This window comes from Schistocerca nitens, chromosome 6, assembly GCF_023898315.1.
Source record: "Schistocerca nitens isolate TAMUIC-IGC-003100 chromosome 6, iqSchNite1.1, whole genome shotgun sequence".
Lineage (NCBI taxonomy): Eukaryota > Metazoa > Arthropoda > Insecta > Orthoptera > Acrididae > Schistocerca > Schistocerca nitens.
This window is the reverse complement of record NC_064619.1, coordinates 459,889,515-459,906,835: the sequence shown is the minus strand read 5'-3', so window position 1 is coordinate 459,906,835 and position 17,321 is coordinate 459,889,515. Positions and strand designations below refer to the sequence as shown.

The 17,321-nt window shown below is 46.7% G+C and overlaps 1 protein-coding gene across 1 annotated transcript; it reads left to right on the top strand.

Moving 5' to 3' along the window:
• Window positions 1–796: 796 nt before the first annotated feature.
• LOC126263407 (uncharacterized) lies at window positions 797–14,036 on the top strand. The gene is made up of 2 exons (XM_049960501.1): window positions 797–953; window positions 13,663–14,036. The coding sequence occupies exons 1-2, from the start codon at window positions 797–799 to the stop codon at window positions 14,034–14,036; spliced, it is 531 nt and encodes a 176-aa protein (XP_049816458.1).
• The last annotated feature ends 3,285 nt before the right edge of the window (window positions 14,037–17,321 follow it).

Sequence of the window (17,321 nt, the reverse complement as noted above, 5' to 3'; positions counted from 1 at the left end):
AGTGGACCCTACAGTGTAGGGAACCCAGTCTCTATCTGTTCAAATTGGTGTCGTCGAAAAAAAAAAAAAAAATCCGCCCACAGACCCGTAGCACAATATGTGACTTTCTGCAATTAATTTCACTAAGTGTGAACTGTTACCACAGACACACGTCATGGTAATCAATAAACTCCGACGTAGTTAGCCGTAGTGTCAGTACGTATTTTGTTGTGTGTTGATTCCAGCATCAATCACATGATCGAATTAGCGCTGTTTTTCAAGGGCTAGGTGGCTTTCATGCCAAAAGGATACGCACATTTTGAATATTCGTCAAATGTGTAGACATCGATCCTACGTGCTACCGATTTGAATCACACCTGGAGGATTTTGTTACACTGTGAAACAACAGTCCCGCTATTTACAGTGACGTCTATGTCGTTAGCGGCACGTGGCTTTAATGTTAGTCTGCGTCATTATGTTCAGCGCTTGTTTTCCATCTTCTTATTTGGGTATGCATATGCCGCTTGTGAAGGTGTAGAACCTGCCCCATCTCGCGTGATTTTAAACTTTGGCATCATAGGGGCTAGGCACGGTAATAGGCCCCTTCGTGAAAGGTAGCACGGAGTGCTCGCAGCGTCGTTACGACGAGTCTCGTGCGCCGATCGGTCGACAGGAAACCAAAGTGACGGGCGCAGTGTAGCAGGTACTCACCGACTTCCCTAGCGGCGGCTAACAGCAGCAGGGCCGCCGTGGCGGTCAGCGCGGGGTGGGCTCGGCCCGTCATGGCGAGGCGCCGGATGGACACTACTGGCCGGCCATGGGCGCGGCCGCCGGGGTTCGAACCCCGCACCTGCACCTCGTGGCCGCGCGCCCAGCAGTGGCGGAGGCCGCCGGGGTGCTCGTCAGCGCTTCGGGGCGGCACCGGAGGACGCGAGGGGGTCGTTTGCGAGCGGAGTCCGCAGAGGCTGCAGCCGGTGACAGGTGACAGGTGGTGGGTGGGAGGCGCACGTAGCGTGGTCGGACACGTGGTGACCACCGGGGCTGAGTCTCCGGCTCGTCGCGCGGCGCTCACTCGACTGGGCGGCGGCGGCGGCGGTGGCGGCGGGCAGCGCCGCGACGTCCGGCGCCGGTATCGACGGACGCCAGCGCCGCCAGCGGACCCGCCGCCAACTAGCAGTGTCGCTAAACACGGCTGTCCTCCAGCGCGCGTCTCGAGTGCTCCCATTACGGCCAGATACGGCGCACCGGCCACGGCAGGTGGAAGTGGATGATGCGTTAGTTTGTCCCGCTTGCCTGTGGAGCTACACGGCGGGGAAGGGGACCAGCAGCACGACCAGATGCTAGACTAGTGCGCTTACTATTTTTGGTGAGATGACTTCTTGCCTTCAGTAAGAGTGAAAGGGAACGACTGACATGTAGACAAATGGAAGCACAAGACACTATAAATGTTCTTAGTGTAATGTCACTACCTTGTACTAGGGTAAAAGTAATGACTGTACCAAAAGTTATAAAGAGTAGTGAGAACGCATCGATAAAGTATTGCGTTAGCAGCCATGGATCACAATAACAAACACAAAGAGGACTGCGAGACGAGGATAGCCGCACTCATTGGAAAACTACACCCCACAGCGATTATGACTGTAGCGGGTAGGTCAATGTTACCACATCAGAGCAGACCCCTTTTGGTGACGTGACAAAGCGTCGGGTTTTTGTGAAACAAATGCCGGCCTAGCGCATTTAAATGAGTTTGCCTTTTAAGGAAGAGGGCACCTGAAATCCAGCATCGTAACGCCAAGGCTATGTTTGACAGCGTGACGATTGGACATCAAGAGATGCAGCCATGAGCTCAAGACTGTGCTGTGTCAGGTGGCATTGACACATAGTTCTCCATGGCACTTGGTGCTAGAGCACCGCCGACTTGCCTTCCGTGCATGCTGCTGCCAACGCTCAGTTCCTAGTGGGACTTGGTGTCTCAAGCGCCAGCCTGCCAGAGGGCAGCGAGCCGAATCCCGTGCACAGTCGTCTCCACTCGCTGCCTTGGTGACGAGTGAGAAGCCGAGGGTCTGCCACGGCTCCACGCCGACGAGGGAAGCAGAACGCCGCCGCTGGCGTCAACGACCGCGGCCTGGGGAGGCTGCAAGCATACCACGGGTCCACCATCAGCATCAGAGGCCGCCAGCTCAGCAAGCGTGGCGGAAGCCGCCGCTCGTACGCCAGCCCCGGACAGAGACCACAGGCGGAGGCATGTTTGCCTCCCTGAAGCACGACACGTTACGAATTGGACTTACTAAAAGTGATTCTTTATGGTCATCACTGTTTCCACTGGGCCCTCCGGCCCATCGCCATCACCACCACCAAGCGCCCCTCTAAGAAAATTTGCACTCTTCAACACAATTGTGTAGATTTAATTATGTCTGCAGGTGGGAATATTCATGGTGAATCTTCAGCTGTCCTTTATTTTGTACAATGCGCTCCGCTGCTAGTTTCGGTTAAATGATCATTATCAAGCATAAGCTGGCATGAACTGCTGGGAAGCTATACCATAATAAGCTGTCGTTGCAAATTTTGCTTCTTTATGAAAACTATTGTACGCAGCTATTATTGTAAAAAATTCTTATTAGTGTGGAGACTTACTCTTATTATGGTGTAACTTTCCAACCTTTCATGTCAGCTTATGCTTGATAATGATAATTTGACCGAAACTATTAACCAAACGCATTGTGCAAAATAGAAGATAGCTGAAGTTCTACCATGAATTTAAACAATTATGTAGAGCTGTTGTTGTGGCTTGGAGTAAGGATTCACAGCCAGAGTTCGATCAGGCTGCAACACAAGAAGAAAGCTGTTCATTGTTTGTTATTTCCAATCGTTCCTCCTTCTTGCCCACAGTGGTAGATCCCTGGCACATCGGCGATTGTGGCAATTCGCTGCAACAGTTTCTCCTAGTGCACTGCCCTCGCAGTGCCGTCCTAGTCAGAAACAGCTCGTTTAAATGAGCCCTTAGCAGACCTGGCCAAGTGATGGCAGGATGACGCAATGCCCTGAACGTACAGGAGGACTCACGGCTCCAGCTAACTGCGTTAGATCCCTGCAGTGCAGGGTAGCTAACACCTTGGTTCAAAGCGGTGGCCGCAGAGTGCACTGCCAAGAGCTTAGGCGCTCAGACAGCAATCGAGGGTTCTGGTAACGATGGTGACAGCGGTTACCGATTAACTAATTACAGCAAGCGAAAATTCCTTATTGAGAACAAGTTGTAAACAAGCTATGTCTTTGGTGATATGACAGCAGGAATTGTGCTTAAAACTGGGAAAATTAACGAACTTCCGGCAAGCTGGAATAATTACAAGTCAACAACTTTTGTTAAACAGTACAACGGAAAACCAGGAAAAGGGCCAATTCAACTTTATTTACTTGACTACTAGTTTCGGCTGGGAACCTATTTTAAGGTCAACCAGATTATCAAGATGGTATTTCCAAAAATGGAAGAACAGTGTCAAAAGTGCGAGGGTGAGTCAACTGAAAACCTTAAATTTGTAATAACAAATCGTAAGTTCGCGCCGTTATCCTGTAAGTTGGTAAGCGTGCTACAAACAACTTGCAGAGTGGCCTGTAGGTGGCAGCATAGTGCAGATGCAGACATACCTTCGCAGTAAGTCCGCCCCCGGTAGCTGAGTGGTCAGCGTGACAGACTGTCAATCCTAAGGGCCCGGGTTCGATTCCCGGCTGGGTCGGAGATTTTCTCCGCTCGGGGACTGGGTGTTGTGTTGTCCTAATCATCATCATTTCATCCCCATCGACGCGCAGGTCGCCGAAGTGGCGTCAACTCGAAAGACCGGCACCAGGCGAACGGTCTACCCGACGGGAGGCCCTAGCCACACGACATTTCATTTCATTTCATCAGTATAAATATGGCTGTCCCACTTGCGGCTTGCACAAGGGAAGAGCTGCGTTCTGTTATTCGGTTTTTGCGTAGTCAAGGTGTGAAACCTATTGAAACTCATCGACGAATGAAGGTTCAGTACGGTGATGCATGTTTGTCACAGCATCAAGTCTACGAATGAAGCAAGAAGTTCGCAAATGGTGTGACTTCAGTGGAAGATGCTCCTCGTCCAGGTCAGGCACAACGAGTTGTGACTCCACAGAACATTGCAACAGTTGAAACCAGAGTGACAATGAATGACTTTGCAGCAAGTTTATACATTAGTCATGGGTCAGAACACCACATTGTGCATGATGTGCTCGAGTTTCACAAACTGTCTGCAAGATGGGTGTCACGGCAACTGACTCCTGAAATTAGAGAACGTCGAGTTGATGCTTGTGAAGAGCTTCTTCGGCGCTTTGAACGAGAAGGTGATGGCTTCCTTGCAAGGATCATTACTGGGGACGAAACCTGGGTTCACCTCCACCAACCAGAAACGAAGAGAGCGAGCAAGGAATGGCGCCACTCCTCATCACCAGAGTGATTTCCATATGTTCGGACCACTCAAAGACGCAATGTGAGGAAAGAAGTTCCGTTCTGGTGAAGAGGTACGCCACGCGGTGCATGAGTGGTTGCGCGGACTACCAAAAGAATTTTTTCCTAAAGGAATTTATGCACTTTGGAAGCGCTGCAGGACTTGCACTGAGACTGGGGATATTATGTTGAAAACTGATACAGTTTTGTACCACTTCTGCACAATAAATAATATTTTTAAAAAAATATTTAAGGTTTTCATTTCACTCACCCTCGTATATACGTACTACGAAGTGAAAATGAGCAGTTGCACCGCATAAAGGCTACTCAAATGAAGTTTGCAGATTTGGCTAGTTTCCATTGCACTGTGTAAATAAAGTTACAATGAAATGGAGTGACATTTTGCTAATTATATCCTCTACTCGCGCCGGCACTGTCGCTGTGTCACTAGTTACTTAGTCTCTGTACTGGGGTCGAGCATTTTTTGGCTCGACGTAGGTTCTATCTGGAGCAGCTGCTGTGTGTGAGCCATCGATTCATCAACGTAACTGACAGCGAGCAAGAGTCGGCAGGCATCCCTCCTGGACGATGGATGTGAAGAGGGCTCCTTCTAGTGTGTGTTTACAGTCTTGGCCAGAAGTAACTTTAAGTAGATTACTACTTTCTATGACTTCCTGATGCTCATTGTGACACTACATCTGGTCCAGCCGCGGCCAGCCCCATAGCAGGTGTATCTCCATTCAAGAGTTCTTTGAAGTTCCTGTACATCTGATTGTCCGTATTATCTCGCTAAGTGAAACATTTAACAGCAACGTAAATGCCTCTTCCCTTGGGTCAAATACACAGTCTCCAAGAACTTCTCTGAAGGTATCCCAGCGGTATCTGGCACTGGGAGGCGTCCCCGACGGGCGCTTTCCTTTGGCTCCAGCCTCATCTCGTAGTCATCTGTGTGAGGACAGTGGGGCCTCCTGTGTGATCAATACGGTACAGTACCCCTGGCAGATTTAATCTCACCCATCAATGAAAACACATCATTTCATTAACACCCTCGAAGTTACGGACAGGTAGATTTCTATCCTGTATACTGACTCCTAAACGCGGTAATGTCACAGCTTCATGCAAAATCGTCTGAGGAGACTTGGAAGCTATGGAGAGAAATGTGTCACAAGTTGACGCTATGACAGTCTGTTATTCATGATCTCATAGTTTAGTTGCTAACGCACAACCTACAGAGGATTTTGGATCATGTATCAGCCGTCACACAGTTTCAGCATATTACAAATACGTAGCGTCCCATGGATGCTAAAGCTGAAGGGAAAATTTGGTATCAAACTGGAACAATTTTCCTTCTACACGTTTACGCCTTTCACTCGTCAGGTATGTTTATTGTGTGTTAAATCGGATTACAGTAAATGAAGACAGTAGTATACTATTTATATTTTTCATAGACAAGTGAGAACAAGTATTCTTTCATGTACAAATTGTTTATCCCCCCTCGAATATCTCCACGGTGAACTCGTGCTCTACTCCGACAGAGAAATAACTTTTAACTGTGTCCGCAGCCATACTGTAAAGCATTGGGACGATCTTCTAGTTACGAAATAGGACGTGGGGAGAAGCTACAGTTGTTTACTCCTCTTCCATCCGTAGATGTAATTCCAGTAATTACAACCTGTTTCAGCACTGGGGCGCAAAGGGTTCGTATGCCAGCGCCTTGCATGTACTAATAACTTCGATATGTGAACTATCAAATCATGATTCGCATACGTTTTTCCACACGAACTTGTGAAGAAAGTGAGAAAACGTATTTCGGACTCTCCTATGATTTTAAATTCTCGTAATTATGAATTACTTCGAATCTTACTATGTCTTTTGAAACTACGAGGGTCACTCCAAAATAAATGCACACTGTTTTTGTAAAAATACAGTTTTCATTCTGCACGTGTGAAAGATTTACAGTGTGTAGATACATCCTTCCAGCTTGTTTTCAAACTTAGTTCAACCTGTTTCCGTAAGTGGCTCCATCACAGCATGTCTTCAAGATGGCTGCTACATTTGACGTTCGTCAGAAGCAACGTGCTAACATAGAATTCCTGTGCTGTGAAAACGAGACAGTGGCAAACATCCACAAGAGGTTGAAAAAGGTGTATGGAGATGCTGCTGTCGATCGCAGTACAGTTAGTCGGTGGGCAAGCAGGTTACATGATGAAAGCGGGCACGGCAATATTGCACACACTCCAGACAATGTACAGAGTGTTAACGAACTGGTGACTACTGACAGACGCATATGTGACGACACTGAAGAAACTTCAAGCTCGACTGAGTTGTGTTCGACCACATCGGCCAAAGCAGGATGTTTTGCTGTTACACGACAATCCACGGCCACATGTCAGTCAAAAAACATGGAAGCGATCACAAAACTCGGATTGACAACACTGAAACACCCGCCTTACAGTTCTGACCTGGCTCCATGTGACTATCACCTCTTTGGGAAACTGAAAGACTCCCTTCGTAGAACAAGGTTTGAAGATGATGACTCCCTTGTGCACGCTGCCAAACAGTGGCTCCAACAGGTTGGTCCAGAATTTTACCGTGCGAGTATAAATCCACTGTTTCCAAGACGGCGTAAGGCAGTTGAGAGGGATGGAAATTATGTGGAAAATTGAAAATATTGTTTCTAATGGATGTATCTACACACTGTAAAACTTTCAAACATATAGAATAAAAGATGGATTTTAAGAAAAATAGTGTCTTTATTTATTTATTTATTTATTTATTTATTTTTTTTTTTGAGTGACCCTCTTACATAGATAAACTGTCGTGACTCAGACATTTATTATTCCCAAATACTCACCTACCCCCGCTTCAGTTGAGGGGTACGTCATCATTCCTGTCAACACTGAACAGCCTCAGATATGGAGGCTTAGAGACACGGCACTAGATAAACGCTTTGATATTTATTGTATCATTTTAATTTAATCTGGTGTTTATTTAGGTTTCATTGGCCTAGTATAAATAAAACAAGTTATTAACAGAAATGGGGAATAATCCGTCAAATAGATTACTGGCGCTGGCCAGGAGCAGCTTATCGATGGTGAAAAATATCAGCCGATATTTCGAGGTTGTTTTGTTCGAGCAGAGCTTTGCTGCAGATAACCGAATGAACCGCTAAAGCGATTTCAGTTAATTGGAGTTGCACGTCACAGTGAACAGATAAAACTCGGCCGTGTGTTAACTTCCTCTTAGTTTTTACGTGTAGACAATATCAAATTCTCTGACAAATTTAGTGCCACATCCTTGAAGAAGAAGCTCATCATTCTCGTCATCCGTTTCGTCATCAAAGGAATAGCGATTCATGGAACACACAATCACATCGTTTCTTGCGAGACGTAACCACTTCGCTAACTTCCGAATACAAAGATTTCTGCAAAATGAAACAAAAGAGGCCCTGGATGAGTTGATGCGCTGGTTTAGACTGTACGCTCGCATTCGGTTAACATAGCTTTCTTTAAATGACACGACGCCATTTACAAAATGATCTTACGTTTCTATTCTTTGATCACTGCACAAACTTTGAAATGATTTACCTGGAAATTAACATCCCTGATTCCGTGTAAGGCACCAGGCGCTGATGGTGCTCTACAGACTGTGTTCTATGGTATTATTTTCGGACGTTTATCATGAAACTCTGGCATAGAATGCAGCCCCAGTGACTGGAAAAATTCCGAGGTTACTCAGGATTAAAACACGGGAAACAGACAAATGTACATAATTATAGACCAGTGATCCAAGCACCGGACTGTTGCAGAATCCTTGAACGTATTCTGACTCCCTCGAAAGAGAAAAGCTGCTGTCCATAAACTATCATGGATACTGTTTACCCGAATATGTGGGACCATTTATGATCAAGAATGCTACCTTGGAATTAGGGAAATGAATAATTGTTACTGATAGTGAACGTATAATGTTCTGGCTCTACATGCGAGTTCTGTGAAGACGGAATCTACTTCCTTTCACCCATCAAGAGTCTTCTAACAAGATGTATTTCTAGCGTTTACATTTACATCTACATCCATGAAACAAATGGCGGAGGTCACTTCCCACTGCATCAGTTATTAGACGTTTTTCCCATTCCATTCACATATGGAGATTAAGTGCCACCATGCCTTCTGTAATCAATCTAATTTAAGTCCTCTTTGGAAGCGTTGTCCACTAACTTTATGGAATTAATGAAATATGAAAATGAAAATATCATGAAATGCATTGCATGGACATAAATTCAGTCTAATTAGATATCGTTCTCTTCTTCTAGTCTGGATGGACAAGTAGTAAAAATATATTTCATTACTAATGAAAACTTATTGAAATCTGAATTCGCAGGACAGAGCGGATCTGATTACGGCTGTGGAAAGGGGCCAGTAACAGTTACTGTCAGTTGCACAAAACATACAAACTTCATTTTCCTAAACCACTTAATCACACATGTCCTTAAAAGCATTCAAAAACGATTCGGCTGAAGCCCCGAACACAAGTTATTAAAATTGCCTTAAGGAATACACACGGCTGAAGGCCATGTAAAAAAAAAAAAATTACATAAAAACTCGGCTGAAGGCCACACACTGGAGATAGAAGAACTGAGGGCTTAAGGCCTGGATAACAAGAATTTCCGATAGAGAAGAAAATTTTAAAAGGTTTAAAACAGGTGACTTTTGAAATTTTAATTTAAGACGGCTGAAGGCCTTATCTTAAAATATTTCAGGTAAAGTTCGGCTGAAGGCCACATGCTGAACATAGAACAACTCAAGGCTTAAGGCCTGGATAATAATATGGCTTTCCAATGGGCAAATCCCCTTTTTTTTTAAAAAAAAAAGGTGCTCAGAAGTGCTCCAAGGCTGGGCCTGAGGAGGTAACTGTTTAGGTGAGATACGCAGCCATGCTTAATACTAAATAATCGGATGGCAACCTGACCCAGGGATGGCTGAAGAACCGACCAACCACCTAATCAATTCCCTTCCGCCCGACCAAGAGCACGACAACGGAAAAATCAGCGAGGACGAAGATACTAGCAGCATTACTTCAAGAAAAATGGCGTCTAAATACAATAACCACTCAAAAATATGAACAACACCAAAGGCTGTCGAACTACATGCCGTGACAAACAGCATCAACACGGCGAGGAAAACACACTGCCGGAAAACTACGCTAACAACCAGAACAGGTAACTGGAACATTAATGGCCACAAGGCAGAACATACCTCTGGTGCACTTCGCTATTAAGTATCAACCAATTCAATAGTTAAACACCACACAGGAAGACGGCTGCAAAATTTGGCCGACTCCAACACACCATACGTTGCTGCCTGATGGAACGACCCAGAATGCAACAACCGGCAATAAACAAAGAGATGACACAGCAGTTGAGGTTCCATAACAGGTTTAACTGACCACTCAACTTCAGTGTCCAGGTTCGATGGGCGACGAACTTTGCAGCTCTCGCAGCTAGCGCCTCACAAATCCGACCGCGCGTGCACGCCGGCAGCAGCCCCGGCCTGACTTCGCGCCGCTCAGACTTCCTCGCTGCTCTGTCCCGACTGACCGACTGCCACACACACCACACACCGAAATATAGCAGTCACACCAAAGATGGTAGTTCGTTATGGCAGTAACTCCGGGAGAAATAAGATGCCACTCGGTTGTGACAAATGCCAAAGAACAAGGCATCAACGCGGGCCGGCCGTGGCTTACTTATCTAATTATATTTTCAACGTAACCTAATCAATTAACTGAACTTAGATAAGTCTTCACACAGATTAGCTGTACCTACTCGTCATCCTGTGTGTTTTTCCGTGACGTAGTGCAGGTCTGTTCACCGACCTGCTCGTGGGAGCTGGCTCGCGCTCACGCTTCGGCTAACGGCGAGTAATTGTGTGGGAACGGGCAGGGACTGGACGGGAGTGATAGGGAAATCGGAACAAGCCAGTTCGGCTGGAGAAACTATTGTCAATAATGTAATCTAGGACCACTAATGTTCGTTCTACCGATATTTTTCGCGTCGGTTCCTTTTCGTCTCATATTGATTTCCTAAGTTGCATTGATGGGAAATGACAGTGGAATGAAACTAACATTTATTTTAATTGATGGAGGAGCAGAGTACAAACAATGATATTTCCTACTACCGATATAGCCTTATGACGACGCATAAACTGTCATCAACCTGTATTTCGTAACAATTTCATTCATATCCTATGTATAGTAACACTGGATTTCCATGAATTCTATTTCTTTTCCAGTTCACTGAAGCATCAATATCTGGTACCAGTATTCGAGCATTGTTAATTCGAATATAATCTTCAAAACTGCAGACTGTGTGTGAGTTTCTGTGGGTAGATTTCATTCTGTCCACTGAGGAAAAAGTAGGTCGCCTAAGTATGTAGCATCAAACAGCGATAAAACCGTAGTTGCAAATTTGTGAGGTCGTGGAAAATTATAACGAGGAAAATTGTTATACAAGATTTGTATAATTACTAAATTTCTCATGCTACTGCCTGTCACAATGCAAACATATAAATTATAAGTGTAGCTAGCCACCTTTATTAACGTTTTGTAAACTGATGTTTTGTAAGTAGTCTTCACGGGTTTTCCGCCGGATCGCGTTGTGCAAATTCCACAATATTTCCTAGGAGCAACTGTCAGACATCTTCAGGTGGTTCAACCTTGTTGGTAGCTAGGTACGAGTGACGGTATCCGCACGTCGACGCCCCGTTTCTAGAACACAGGAGCGAAGAATGCGCAGGCTCACAAATGGGGCACGCACAAATGATTTGCAGATAGATGGTGCCATATCGAAACGCCCGGCAGGCCGGTGTGGCGCTTCAGTCTGGAATCGCACGACCGCTAGGGTCGCAGGAGCGAATCCTGTCTCGGGCATGGATGTGTGTGATGTCCTTAGGTTAGTTCAGTTTAAGTAGTTCTAAGTTCTAGGGGACTGATGACCTCAGATGATAAGTCCCATAGTGCTCAGAGCCATTTGAACCAAACGCCCTCTGCCGAAAATCGCAAAGCGGTTCTCCTGCGCGTGAACTGTACGTTGTCTTTGCTAACAGTGTGGCCAAACGTTACTCACCAAAGACCGTACTAGACCCGTGTTTCGACGGGTCTGTTATCTAAAAATCTTGATTTTAGCGTCGTGGTTTAGTAGCAGCCATGCAGGATTCCAGCCTGTGCTCAGTTGAAATTCCGCATTCCTGTTGGTGAGATTATCGGCTGTACGGACATGTATTGTTTCCTTAATAACGCAATCCCAGAAAGATGATGCCGGGGATAAAACTTCTGTCTTTTCATAAATCATGTGATGTCCTATATTCAGACAATTTTCCGCAATTGCCGACTTTTCCGGCCGACGAACGCGTGTATGACGCTCTCGTTCATCGCAGAGTTCTTGTACTATGCGACATGTCTGGCCTATATATATGCTGACCCACATTCACAAGGAATCTTGTAAACACCACATTTCATTAGGCCAATATCATCCTTAACCGAACCCAACAGGTTTCTTAGTTTTGCACATAGCTGAAAAACACACTGAATGCCATATCTTCCGAGGAATCTTCCGATTCTTGACGACATGGCACCAAATTACGGGAAAAAGGCAAAAGTGGTGGGTGTCTTCGTATCTTCATTCTGCTCCATAGACTGAACTTGCCTGGGCCTGAATGACCGAGCGAGGTGGCGCAGTGGTTAGCACACTGGACTCGCATTCGGGAGGACGACGGTTCAATCCCGTCTCCAGCCATCCTGATTTAGGTTTTCCGTGATTTCTCTAAATCGTTTCAGGCGAATGCCGGGATGGTTCCTTTGAAAGGGCACGGCCGATTTCCTTCCCCATCCTTCCCTAACCCGAGCTTGCGCTCCGTCTCTAATGACCTCGTTGTCGACGGGACATTAAACAACACTAACCTAACCAACCAACCTGGGCCTGAATACATTACTTAGGTAGGAGACGAGGTACTGGCAGAAGTAAAGCTGTGAGGACGGGGCGTGAGTCGTGCTTGGGTAGCTCAGTTGGTGGAGCGCCTGCTCGCGAAAGGCAAAGGTCCCGAGTTCGAGTCTCGGTCCGGCACACAGTTTTATTCAGCCAGGATGTTTCTTTACTTATCTGTCTTTCAGAATGTCTTCAAATATTGTATTTCACTCGACAGCCTTTCAGGATCAGATAACACATGTGCTTTATGAACTTACGTTCGTAACGCACTACCGCATTGTGCAGGATGAAGGCAGCTTGTGGCCTGCATATAAAGATGTGTATACGGTGTTTGCCAAGGTTCCATCTGCTTTCCTTCGTACCAAAACATCAAGAAAAGGTAAAGTACCATCTTTCTCCACTTTCACAGTGAAATTTGTGTTCGGATGGAGCGAATCCTGTTGCTGAAGAAACGTAGGTAGATTATCATGTCAATGTAGCCACTCCACAAATGTATCATCCACATACCGCAGAAAACAAGAGTGTTTGAGAGTGGCTGACTCTAGTGCTTTTTCTTGAAAGTCCTCTTTGGTCAGTAACATCTGGCCGCACTGTTAGTAAACTCAGAGTACAGCTCACGCGCAGGAGAACCGCTTTCCGATTTACGGCAGAGGGCGTTTGGAAATGGCACTATCATTTGCGCATGCGCGATTTCCGCGCCTGCGCATTCTTCGCACGCGTGTTCTAGAAACGGGCAGACGAGGTGCTGATACTGTCAGTCGTACCTAGCCGCTAATGACATTCACCATCTCGCGTCAGTCCTGTCCCCCCCCCCCCCCTTCAGTCGAATGGCGAGGCTGAACGCTTTGTGTGTACGTTTCAGTCACAGATGAACAAGTTGCACGCCATGCACTCTCGCCACTGCGCGCTGCGCGCTGTGGACTTTCATTGCTTTTATATTGCTCCCAGCCGCGTGGCGCCCATTCCCCAGCGGAATTGCTACATGGCCCCCCTCATCGGTCGCTCCTGCAGCTCTTTCACCCGCCGCTGCGATCTACCGCTACTTCTCCTTGTTTTAGCTTGGCACTGCATGCTTTGGTGTTCTATCGCTTTTTCTCTGGCAGGCAGCACTGAGATCAGGGGCGCATTCTTCGCCAGTTTGGCCCCGACTTATTTGTAATTTTTGGTCCCTTTGCCACTGTCAATCGCCACTGGAACCATATGCGATTGTGCCGCCCCCAGTTTTCTGCCACTGGTTCTTTTCCGGCAGAATTGGAGGCTTTGCGGCTTCTGCTGCCTCAGCTGCCTCAGCCCACGACTCCACCGATGGCGCCTCTGCTGCTCGCGCCTCCACCACGGTCACTCCTGCCGGCGCCGCCTCTGCCGCCGGTCTGGTGTCCTGAGCCGAGCGGGTGCTTCTCGCCACCGCCAAGGCCCCACCTCAGGCCGCTGCCGTCGCCACCGCCGCCGTGTTCCTCCACAGTGCCAGAACTGATAACTGCTGAGGCTGCCGTCACGCCACCGCCGCTGTCGCCGTCGCCCATGGAGGTTGTTGCTCCGTCTCCTCATCCGAGCATACCAAGTGGTGGTGCGCGTCCCAGGCAGGTCTTCAACGGGGCTTTTACCTCGCCCCCACGCGAGTAATTCGGGGACGCGGGTGGGAAGCATGCCCCAGCAGTTCCGCTGTCCGCTGTCCGCGCATGGGAGCCTCCACCTGCCATCGGAAGCTGTAGTCCACGATAGTGCGCCGTTTCAGAGAGGAGGGGTGTCGTATCGATAGTTCCGATGCCACAGCCTAAGTGCACGCTCGCAGGTTCGCACTACGAGAGCAGACGAACTACACTGACCACAGTGCCCTCCAGCCTGCACTGTGGAGTTCAACGAGTGCCGCTCCACTTTCAGCCCATTTCATCAAGTGCAGACGGCTGATAACCCTCGCTTTAGCTTAACTTGCTATTGAGACTTTCTATCTTGACCACGGCTTTGCACCTACGTGCTCACCTGTACCAAGTTATGTATTCATGTGTATAATTCGGGCCGGACTGTAGTAGGAGGTGCATTCAAGTTCCAGGCCTCCGATTTTTTTTCTAATTAACTGCTTACCCGAATCGATGAAACTGGCGTTACTTCTCGACGTAATCGCCCTGCAGACGTACACATTTTTCACAACGCTGACGCCATGATTCCATGGCAACGGCGAAGGCTTCTTTAGGAGTCTGTTTTGACCACTGGAAAATCGCTGATGCAATAGCAGCACGGCTGGTGAATGTGCGGCCACGGAGAGTGTCTTTCATTGTTCGGAAAAAAGCCTAGTCACTAGGAGCCAGGTCAGGTGAGTAGGGAGCAGGAGGAATCACTTCAAAGTTGTTATCGCGAAGAAACTGTTGCGTTGCGTTGTCTTGGTGAAACAGCACATGCGCAGCCCTTCCCGGACGTTTTTATTGCAGTGCAGGAAGGAATTTGTTCTTCAAAACATTTTCGTAGGATGCACCTGTTACCGTAGTGCCCTTTGGAACGCAATGGGTAAGGATACGCCCTCGCTGTCCCAGAACATGGACACCATCATTTTTTCAGCACTGGCGGTTACCCGAAATTTTTTTGGTGGCGGTGAATCTGTGTGCTTCCATTGAGCTGACTGGCGCTTTGTTTCTGGATTGAAAAATGGCATCCACGTCTTATCCATTGTCACAATCGACGAAAAGAAAGTCCCATTCATGCTGTCGTTGCGTGTCAACATTGCTTGGCAACATGCCACACGGGCAGCCGTGTGGTGGTCCGTCAGCATTCGTGGCACCCACCTGGATGACACTTTTCGCATTTTCAGGTCGTCATGCAGTATTGTGTGCACAGAACCCACAGAAATGCCAACTCTGGAGGCGATCTGTTCAACAGTCATTCGGTGATCCCCCAAAACAATTCTCTCCACTTTCTCGATCATGTCGTCAGACCGGCTTGTGCGAGCACGAGGTTGTTTCGGTTTGTTGTTACACGATGTTCTGCCTTCATTAAACTGTCGCACCTGCGAACGCACTTTCGACACATCCGTAACTCCATCACCATAAGTCTCCTTCAACTGTCGATGAATTTCAATTGGTTTCACACCTCGCAAATTCAGAAAACGAATGATTGCACGCTGTTCAAGTAAGGAAAACGTCGCCATTTTAAGTATTTAAAACAGTTATCATTCTCGCCGCTGGCGGTAAAATTCCATCTGCCGTACCTCTGGGACTTATTGACAATGCACGCGGCCTCATTTTAAAACAATGCGCATGTTTCTATCTCTTTCCAGTCCGGAGAAAAGAAATCGGAGGCCTTAGAACTTGAATGCACCTCGTAAAACCACTTTTACTTTACTTGCAGTACCGAAAGCTTTACCTCACCTGCTCGTACTTGCTTCCTTCATTTAGCTTATGTAACAGATTTCAGAAGCAGACCCACGCGCCGCCTTCCAGGTCGGATACAAAATTTGGCATTACTGACGTGATGTGTGGCTTATGAACAGCAGCTTGATCTGAAATCCAAGTTTTCTCACCTCCCGCCCAACTTTCTTAGTACTTGCAGTTGTTCCTGATGCGGTTTGTAATTCCTGTGTGATAGGATAGATGTCTCCCTATTACACATTACAACGTTCTTCAACTGTCGGCAGTGTCTGTCAGTCAACACACGGGATCGGCCTGTATGCCTTTGTCCTGTACGTGTCCTTTCACGTTTCCACTTCTCTATCACATCGGAGTTTGAAAATCTCGCCAACATAAGTATGGCACAAGTGACACCCAATTACGTGACCACGTTCAAAGTCCGTGAGTTCCGCGGAGCACCCCATTCTGCTCTCTCACGATGTATAATGACTACTAAGGTCTCTGATACGGATAACCTGGCAGTGGATGGCAGCACAATGCGTGTAATACGCAAAACGTATGTTTTGTGGGTGTCTGGATACTTTCGATCACATAGTGTATGAGTAAGGCAACATACCACCTGACTTTCGGAAAGATATCATCTGCGCCATTCTGAAGAATGCAAGAGCTGGTAAGTGCGAGATTTCCTGCTTAACCAGCTAACAGATAGTAAATCAAAATATCTGCCAAGAATAAAGTAAGGAAGAATGGAAAAGGAAGCTGGGTGTGTGTTAGATGGCGATTAGTTTTACTTTCGGAAAGGTAAATGCACCATACAAGCAATTCTGAAGTAGCGGTTGATAATGGAAGCGAGACTAAAGAAAAATACATTCATAGGATTTTTCTGACTCGAAAAAGCGTTCGACAAGGCAAAATGGTGCAAAATGTTCGAAATTCTGTCGAAAATAGTGTAAGGTATAGTGAGAGACGGGTAATATACAGCATGTACAAGAACCAAGATAGAATAATAAGAGTGGAATACCAACAACGATGTATTCGGTTTAAATAAAGTGTAAGACATGTATATAGTCTTTTTTACCCCTATAGCCGTCCGTGAATGCCAAAGTGTTCCGGTGTAGGAGTTTTTGCACGACCTGACCTCTCGATTATGTCCCACAAGTATTCTATGGGATTCATGTCGGACTATCTGGACGACCAAACAGTTCGCTCGAATTGTCTAGAATGTTCTGACATGGCGTATTCTGATCCATAAAAAAACTCATCATCATTTATGATCATGATGTCAATGAATGGTTGCAAACGTAAACATGTCCATTCAGTGATTAGTTCACCTGGATCAGAGGACACACTTAGACCCATGTAAACACATTACGGAGCAATCACCACCTTCCACGGAGCCTTGTTGACAACCTGGATCCTCTACATCGAAGCAGCAATGATGTAAATAAAAGAGATATTCATTAGTGGAATTAAAACCATTCAGGCATCAGTGAATAACTTACATGTTATTAAGGGAGCTTTAGAATGCTAAAACTGAAGGGGAAGACAGGGATTGGACTAAAACCATCAA

What these genes read in the sequence shown, in the direction of transcription:
- LOC126263407 (XM_049960501.1), top strand. Translation starts at nt 797, where the DNA reads ATGGGCGCGGCCGCCGGGGTTCGAACCCCGCACCTGCACCTCGTGGCC. An exon ending in GTCCGCAGAGGCTGCAGCCG is followed by an intron (nt 954 to 13,662) that starts GTGACAGGTGAC and finishes CTTTTCCGGCAG; the next exon opens with AATTGGAGGCTTTGCGGCTT.